The sequence below is a fragment of the Ailuropoda melanoleuca genome, chromosome 1, assembly GCF_002007445.2.
Source record: "Ailuropoda melanoleuca isolate Jingjing chromosome 1, ASM200744v2, whole genome shotgun sequence".
NCBI lineage: Eukaryota > Metazoa > Chordata > Mammalia > Carnivora > Ursidae > Ailuropoda > Ailuropoda melanoleuca.
Genome location: NC_048218.1, coordinates 1,041,645 through 1,050,506, shown reverse-complemented (window position 1 = coordinate 1,050,506; position 8,862 = coordinate 1,041,645). Strand labels below are relative to the sequence as shown.

At 62.9% G+C, this 8,862-nt stretch overlaps 1 protein-coding gene across 9 annotated transcripts in view; it reads right to left on the bottom strand.

Annotated features, from left to right (window-relative positions):
- SLC19A1 (solute carrier family 19 member 1) overlaps positions 1-8,862 on the bottom strand; it is a 25,143-nt gene that overhangs the window by 15,570 nt on the left and 711 nt on the right. The window contains exons 1-2 of one of the 9 annotated variants that reach the window (XM_034654327.1): positions 8,683-8,822; positions 2,347-2,578 (exon numbers count right to left, since the gene is read on the bottom strand). In XM_034654327.1, the coding sequence (XP_034510218.1) occupies positions 2,347-2,535 (189 nt within the window). In that variant the 5' untranslated portion in view covers positions 2,536-2,578; positions 8,683-8,822. Of the gene's footprint in view, positions 1-2,346; positions 2,579-5,754; positions 5,972-7,893; positions 8,619-8,675; positions 8,823-8,862 lie in introns of those variants that run through there. The other 8 variants (XM_034654335.1, XM_034654341.1, XM_034654319.1 and 5 more) reach the window with 8 other exon arrangements.

Below are 8,862 nucleotides of genomic sequence, written 5' to 3'. Positions count from 1 at the left end.
CCCTCCCTCCTCCTCCTTTCTCTCCTCCTCCTCCCCCTTTCTCCCTTCCTCCACCCCCTTCCTCCCTTCCTCCTCCCTCCTCCCCCTCTCCTCCTCCTCCCACCGGGCATCCTCAATGGGCTCTCCTCGGGCTTGGCAGGCAAACAGGCCGGGCTTGGCAGGCAAACAGGCCGGCAGAGGCAGCTGACCTGTCACACTTGGAAGGTACTAGGGGAGTGGGCACCCACGGAGTCCCTGGGGCAGGTGGCATCTGTCAAGTGGCCTGGCACTGGCACAAGGACAGCCTCCTACTGGCCTGCGCCTAGTTGCCTGGACACCTTCCCAAGAGTCTAGTGTGGACGAGGCAGGTCCAGGCTGACGGGCCAAACACAGGAACCATGCCCGGATCTGGATCCAGGTGGCTTCAGGGTGGCTGCTCCTCTGGATGGGCAGGCTCGGCTGGGCCCCAAAGCAGCCAGGACAACTGGGGGTGGGGGCCAGAGCCAAGGGAAGGACAGGAAGGACGCAAAGGATGCAGAACAGGGGGTTCTCAGGAGCGGGACGAGGGGACCCAAACTCCAGGAGGAAGCCCGAGAGCCCAATCCCTGGTGGCACCCGGATGAGAGCTGAGTACTGCCTGAGGGAGGGGCAGGACCAGAGCCTTCCCTAAACCCCAGGACTGACGGGGGACAGGTGGGGCCAGCCCCGTGAGGAGGACTATTGTGAGAGGTCCTGGACGGGCTCCCCGTGGGCATGGTGCCACAGGACTTTGCCACAGGCAGCTTGAGGTAAGGGCGGCACAGGCGTGAAGGGACAGAGCAAGCCTCCTACCCCTCCCCAAGGCCCTCACTAAGGCAGGGAGACAGGACGTCCCACAGCAAGGGGCACGAAGGACAGTCTGGCGGGACTAAAACTTAAAACCCCAGCATGACAGGACACTGTGAGCAAAGTGAGGGGACCAGCCCAGACGGAGAAACAGGTGAGACTCAGGCAGTCAGATCACCCAGGGCAACCAGGAGGCAGATGGCCCCACAGGAAGATGTGGAGGCTGGCCCAGCGAGCACGGTGACAGCCAGGTGACAGCCAGGTGACTGCCAGGCCCGGGGCCACCGTGCAGACCAAAGGAATACAAGCCGACAGCAAGCCACTCTCCAGGGCTATCAGATGGGCAGAGACTCAGCGGGGCCAAACCGCTGCTGGTGAGGGAAACAGGAAGCCAGCCTCACGTGCGGTAGGACCGGGCGTCCGTGCCGGTGACACCAGGCCCGAACACCAGGCCTGCGCAGGGCTGTGCCCAGGACACCTGCAGCAGCATCTCCCTCGGGGGTGACAAACTGGATGCCATCTAAGCACTAGGGGGACCCTCTGCGGTTCAACTGCTAGAGTGGGCGGAGGTCAGGCCAGCCAGCATGTGTGCAGACAGGTGTCCTCGGTCAGCCCGGCGGGGGGACACTGCAGAGGTCATCTTTGACCCCACTCGCCTGCACGTGTCAGACAAGCCAGCAAGGACACAGCACCAGCACCTGTGGGCCTGGCTCAACCGTGCGGCCACTCTGGGGGTCAGGCCTCATTTGCACAGAGACTCCACGTGACTGAAAGAATTCCAAGGTCTGCAAGGGGAAGGGGTCAGGGTCTCAATCAGGGAGAAAGGCAGGGCCTCCCAGAGAAATCCAGCAGCTCAGTGGAACCCAGCAGTCCAGCGACAGTGACACAGGGCGGAGGGGCTGGCAGACACACGGGAAGGGACGGAGGCTGAAGGCGGGGGCTGAGCTGGACCAGGGAGCACAGTGCAGAGCCAGCCCGGGACCAGGCTCTGGGGCAGGTCGAGCAGGGTGGGGACCTGAGCTCAGACAGAAGCCCTGGACAGAAGGCCTGACCGTGCACTTTATCTACCAACAGCCCTGCTGCGGCTCTTTTGTTCTTCAGATAAGCAAGCAGCAGGGATAAAGCCCGGCTGCTCTCACTCCTCTAGGGCCCCAGGGTAGAAGTTATTAGTCAAGTTTCAGCGAGGACATCTTTGTCCTGCCGCTGTAAATTCCTCCGTCCTCTCTTCAGGCACATGGCTGTTAGATCTCTGCGGGAAGGAAGCCCTCCCACCACGTGAGCCCACGTGGGTGGGGGAGCAGGTGCCCCCTCCCCGCACCCTTCCCTCAGACCCCCAGCAGATGCGGGCCCCTCTGCCCCCTGCCATCACTCTTTAACTGGCCTGCGTAGGAAGTCAGAGTCAGGCCCTCGGTGTGCAGGTGCCCCTTGGGGGGCAGGGGGCAGGACCTCTCACACCACACGGCCACCTGACCTTGCAGGCTCAGCTGCTCCCGGCCGGGAGCGCCCCTACCCACGCCTCCCCTGCATGCTGTGACCGCGCACCTGTTCCCGCGTGAAGTTCTTCTCCGGGCCCAAGAGGTAGGGTGTGATGAAGCTCTCCCCGGGCCGCAACTGCGCCATGAAGCCATAGAAACACAGATAGAACACCAGGCACCTCCAGGACTTGAGCTCAGGGTCCGGCCCCGGCTCCGCGGGCACCGCCTTCTCCATCACCTGGCTGGAGGGCACCATGCTGCCCAGGCCCCCGGCAGCGCCGGATGAGACGATACCGTTCCTGGAAGATGAGCCCAGGGTCAGAGCAGCTCCCCCAACAGCCTCGGACCCCACCTCACCTCCCCAGAACTCCAGCGCTCTCTCACGTCGTCAGGATTCAATGCCCACATGGGGAGGGGGCCCATAGGCCCCAGACCTGAGAACTGCCCGGAGCTTGTAACGAGCCAGAAAACAGGCCCACCCAGCCAGGCTGTCACCACCTCCAGGAGCCAGCAGGGTTGCTGCACCCCACATCTCTCCACCCATGGGGGCTCCTTAAATATCAACTCAAACCAAATACAACTTAGAGTGTAGTCTTTCAGGCACACCAGACTCATCTCAAGAGGTCACGGCGGGCGGCGGTAGGTACGGGCTGGGCACGAATCCCTCCCCGGGAGAGGTCCCGGGGGTGCAGCTGACGTCACAGCTACCAGCTAGAGAGAGCTACGGAGTGTCACCTGGCCCCACGATGGCTCAGGGCGTATGGGCTGGAAGAGTCCTGCTGGGATGCCAGGTACACAGCTGGCCACAGCGAGGGTGGCTGGTGGCCCCAAATGCAGCCTGGGAGTGCTGTCCCATCAGTCTCTGGTGGGGAGACTCCATGCCCAAGACTGGGGGATGTGGCAGATGGGGTGGGTGAGGAGGGCAAAGGGAGACGCAGGAGCCTCTGGGGCCAGGGGAGCTGGGGCAGGGGTGTGTGTGTGACAAGGTGACAGATGGGACCACATGGGACAGAGGCCCTGACCTTAAGGTTCGTGACCCTGGCAGCCCGAGGCTCCCCTAAAGAGAAGCAGCCAGAGGCGTGGGCCGCCAGGTGGCCCCGTCCAGCCCTGTGTCCCCCAAGGGCAGCCTCACCCAGGGGCACTTTGGGCAGAGCTAGAAGGAGCAGTAGTTAGACCACAGGTCACATGGGGAGAACTCTCCATCCAGAGGGCTCCCTTCGGTGCAGGTGTGAACGGCACCCCTCCAAAGCCCACCAAAGCTACTCTAACGGAGAAGAGCAGAGGATCAGACCTACTCACCGTTTCCACCGTTTCCCTTTGTTACTACGTTTCTGCAAATCCAGAGATGTTGGTTTTGCATTTATGGCATTGATATAAAATTCCCTTCTCAATGAGGAAGTCAAAAGCAAGCAGCCATGGATTGTGTCAGGTGAAGAGGGGCGCCGGTGCCAAGGGAACGTGTGGCTCAGGTGAGGCAGGGGCGCCCTGAGGGCAGAGCGGCAGCTCTGTGCTCATTCCTGCATGGCTGTTCAAGGAGGGTGATTATAGAGGGTCTGGATCCATGGAGGAATGCCCTCCAATTCCCAGCGGTGGGCACAAGAAGTTCCCAAGATGTGGGGCCAGCTCTGCGGGGCTTGGCGGGGGGGTCCAGGGACCCCAAGGAAAAGCCACCAGATTCCCAGCACATGCAGTTCAGAGACCGTCCAAGCAGGAAGGGCCTCCACACTCCTCCCAGGATGAGTCCCAGAAAAGCTAAGGGACTGCAAAGGACCCCTTCCCCACCCAGGACCACAGACGGCGAACGGAGTCCTCACAGCAGGCCCAGGGCCTCAGCAAAGCAAACTGTGGCTGACGCGTGGGACTGTTCCCACCTTCTAAGCACCCATGCTTATTTCTGCGACACAGGGACAACAAGGGGGACAGCAGTGAACCCCTGAAGAAGCCAGGCTGTGGGTCTGCTTGTGGGGCGACAAGGAATGGCAGGGCAGGGGTGAGGCAGAGCTGCAAGGATGCCAGAGTTTCAAAGGGAGAGATGAATGTGGGAGGGAGGGTGGTCCCAGCAGTTACAAGGTCCTGGGACAACCCTTCAAGCTCCCAAGAGGCCACATGAAACCATCAGCTGGGCCGAAACCATCAGCTGGGGCGGGAGCCGCAACTTCCCCCCCCTCCCCCACTGCCCCACTGGCATTGCAGGAAACGGTTGCATCAGGGATGCAGGCCAAGCACTTCTGAGGACAGACTCTGTCACTCACTCTTCCAAACCCACCGGGAGCTTGCACAAGCGGATGGGAGGGACAGGCAGAACCGCGCACACCTCAGGGTGCACCCCCAGGGGCCCACCCCAGCCCTAAGACCCCCCTCAAGGTCACTTTCCCGCTCGCAGGTACACTCCCTGGACACCAGAGCAGCCCCATACCACCCAGCTCAGCTCTCCGGCAAAGGGTGAGCAGCCAAGAACCCACCTAAGTCCAGGGCCCCCAGGAGTGGGTCCCTTCCCCATCCCGCAGGGGCTCAGAGCCCTGAGGACTTGGCCCTGGTGCTCAGAAGCTGCTACCTCCAGAAGCTGTGGGACTTCCCTTACCTGGTGTCCCCCGAGTCCTGGGGCAATGGCTTCACGCACCGGCCCCAAACACACTCACGTTTTCTGTTCCGCCCCCTGGACCCCTACAGCTTCCGAGGGGCTACAGCGATAAGTGTCAGAAACCCCGGCTCTGGGCTCTGCCCTGTGCGGCGATCTGAAGGTCCGGGTCATGGCCCAGGACTCTGCACCTTAACACGTCCCACAGGCATGCCTGAGCAGGTGAAAGAGCACAGCACCCCCAGGGGACACCGCCTCGGGATTCCTGGATGGACACGCAGAGCCCCAGCATGCCCTCCCAGGGAGCGTGGCAAGCCGGCCCCCAACCACTGCTCGGAAGGGCCCCCAGGAGTCCTCCAGCATCACAACCGAGGTACACCAGCCTCAAACCTCAGAAGAATGGGCAATGCAAGGAGCCGCCCCAGGTGCTGGCCAGGGAGCTCGCAGGGTGGGGGAGTGTCTGCAGAGACTGTCTCAGGGAGCCTCTTAACTCCCAGTCCACCCCCCAGCTCCATCCCTGCAATGTGGGAACACTGCCCAGTGCAGGGCACAAGCTGGATGACCTAGCTCCCCAGCTTCCTCCCCATGTTTCCTAAGGGTGGGAGTGAAAGAGAGGCCTCCCACCACTGCTGGGGAGAAGCCCGAGCCTCTGCGGCCACCTCTTCTTTGATCCCATGATGCTAAGGGCCCCTGTGTCCCCACAGCTCGCTGAGCCCTGGGCTCCAGTCCTACACACACGTCTCACCTCTGGGGACCGCACCGTGCTCACTCTACACTCGCGGCCCATTAGCTGGCCTGGGGCTCCCCAGCCAGAGGTGTCCAGCTCCCAGCAGGAGTCCCTGCAGGAGTGCAGGTGGCCTCCCACGCACAGTACGAGCACTAGAGAGGGGAACTCACGCTCTCCTCAGCCTGGGCGCCGGGGACCCCCTCTCCAAGGTCACGAACAGAGAGGCTCACCCTGGACAAGGAGCACGTCCACTGCCCCGCAGCTGGCCAGCCTCAGCCCGCCCCATACCAGAAATGGCAGAGAAAACGCTGAGACGCGCAGAAGGTACCAGACCCTCCCTCAAGAGCGTCCCTTCAGAACTGGGCACCCGAATTTCTGCTTCAGATGTTCTTCCTCAATGTGGTTTGGAAAACCTGCCCCTCCTCCAACTCTGGGGCGGGGGGGTGCTCACCGTCCTGGCCCTCCCCTTCACAGGCAGCTCCCGGATTCCCAAGATGAGAGGTCCCTCGGCAGAGCACAGGTGGCAAAGCAGACCTCTGGTCACCCCTCTCAGCTCAAGTGCCCCAGCTGGTCTCCCAGAAGAAAGGAAGGGCGGTCCCTGAGGGGCCACCACTGCAGGCACAGCACGAGCCGCCACGTGAGGTGAGATAACTCGATCCGCACGAGCAGACACCCTGGGGACACGAGCCCCGTGTCCACTCTGGAATGTGCATCTTGGAAGCGCACCTGCCATGCTTCTGTCAACAGCATCGCACGCGCACTTTCAAAGACTTCTGAAACAGGCTGGACAGCAGGTCACTGAATTGAGCCGGGCAGGACAAGGTCACGGGAAGGAGCTCGGCCCCATCCCTGGGGCACTGGCTGCCACACAGAAACAGGCGCCCAAACTCCAGAGTCTGATCTGAAATCCATTTTTAACAGCAGTCACTATGGAGAGAGTGTGCAGCACCCCAGGACCAGTGCTCGTGAGCCCAGGGCAGCCTCGAGGCCTCTTACTCAGCTTCCCCAGGAGAGGCCACTGCGCCAGGGACTCAGGTTCAAAGGAAAGGGCTGGCCGACCCAGAAGCCAGCCGACCCAGCCAGCAAGGCTGGGGCCCTGCCTGCATTCCGAGTGGACTTCGTCTGCCTCGGCTCAGTTTATTCGACTCACCTGAGTGGGGTGTAATCACGAACCCTGACAGGTGGCCAGCCACCACGGCTATGACTCAAAGTCCTCTCTCGAAAACACAGACTGCTCTTTTAAACACACAGGCCCTTCCCAGGCTCACACTCCAGGAAGGGAAGGCGGAGAGACCCCATCACATGCTCACAGGTGCAGAAACAGCCCAGAAGGCAAATGAGGTGCCCATGCTCAGGACAGGTGGCTGGCGGGAGGACTGGCCTGGACCGCAGGTGTGCTGACCCCGGCCAGCACCGTGCAACCTCAGGCCTCCTCAGGGCAAGCAGAGGGAATACGGGCCGACCAGGAGAGTCACGGGAGAGAACAGAGGACCCCATGACGTGCCTCCCAGAGAAGGTTCTAACAGTTCCCACGGGGACCCCTCCTCACAGCCCTCCAGCACCTGTCCTGGCGGCGGGGGGGGGGGGGGGGGGGGTGGTATGGAGCACCAGCCGCTGCTCCGTCCCTCCAGGACCTAGTTAGCCTGGAGACCCAAAACCAAACCAAACACCGCCTGTCTTGTTTTGGGTACTACCCCCCCAGGGTAACAAGGAAGGTTCATTACATTCTTAGTGAACATGAGAAACCCTTGCTCCCTCCCTCCAAATCCCTGTTCCAAAGAGTAAAACTAAGCCCCCTGACCATCACGGCTATAGACACTCGGCCCACGAGTTTAAACACCGGGGCGGTGCTGCTGACCTCTGCCCAGCACCAGTAACGGCAGCATCTGGACTTACATCCACCAAAGCCCCTCAGAAAGAGAAGAGTTCCTAGCCCCAAGTCAGGAGAATGCAAAAAATGAGCAATGCAGTCCAGCCCGAGGCAGCAGGGGGAGACACCGCCCCGGAGCCCTCAGGGATGGGCTCCCAGACCCCCAGAGGGAGGCAGTTCCCCGAGGCCAGAGAGTCCAGGCTCTGCTGATTCCATCTGGGCTGCAAGGGGGCCCTCCAGGCTCCCTGCAGAAACACCTGCCACTTTGCAGAGCACCGGGAGGCAGCTCTGAAATCCGACCGCACTTTGAGCAGAATGGAAAACGGCTTTTTCTAGATGCTTTCCGATTTCTGAGCTGGCTCAGATTCTAACTTGTATTCTGAGACCTGGCAGGCTGGGGCTAGGCACGCCGAGATAGGAAAGAACCCCATGAACGCACCGTGCGTGCCTGCGCCACAACCCTGGACTCCCCGGGACAAGCGTTCAGCGGTGGAAAGCAGACAGGGCCTTTGGGGTTAGCTTCCTCCCGCAGAGATGTTGGGTCCACTCAGGAAAGGACTGCAAGCACAGTGCCCAGGTTCCCAGGCAATCTCCAGCACTCTGCTCCAACCGCTCCTCCAAAAAGGAAGTCCATGGACACCCACAGAGCTCTGGGCTGGGAGACGGACGATGGGCTGGCACGCGACTGGGAAGCGCGCCAAGGGCCCTCCGGTCGGTGGATGGGCCGGGGATCCCCCGCGGCCCCGCCTTCCCGCCGGAGGAACACGTGCGCCAGGGTGGTTCTGCGGGTGCACGGTGCCTGGGCGCCAGCACCGAATCCACGCGGTCCTGTCCATCCCGCGTAAGGGACCCGGAGTCCGAGGGTGACGGGAGAGGGTCGGGGCGCCGCTCAGAGCCCAACCAGCCGGACCGTGCGGAAGTGACAGGAGGTGAGTCCGCCGTGCCAGGGGTTCTGAGCGTGCGCGCACGGGGAGCACCGGGGAGAAATGCGGCGGGGACAGCAACCGGCTGGCGGGCGAAGCCCGAGTCCCTCCCTACACGGGCGGAGGCGAGGATGGGGTGCTGCACGCGGGACCCACGGCCACCGCTGGGAGGAACGGGTCACCGTGCGCCCAGGGCGCGTCCTGCACGCACGGACAGTGCCCACGCCCTATGCATTCACCGCCCAGCCCTAGCCCGTGACCTCGCACTCACCCCGCAGCCCCCCCGCGCGCGCCTCACCGAGTACCTGGGCGCACGGCGTCCGCTCCTCGGGGCGCGTGGGCGGCGGGGGCCGGGGACCCACCAGACCCGGCGCAGGCGCCGTCCCGGCGCACAGTGACCCGTGGCCGCGGGCGCTGCCGAAAGGCGGCAGAGCCCCGCCCTCAACCACGCCCCCGCCCGAGCAGGAGCTACACGGCCCGCGCTC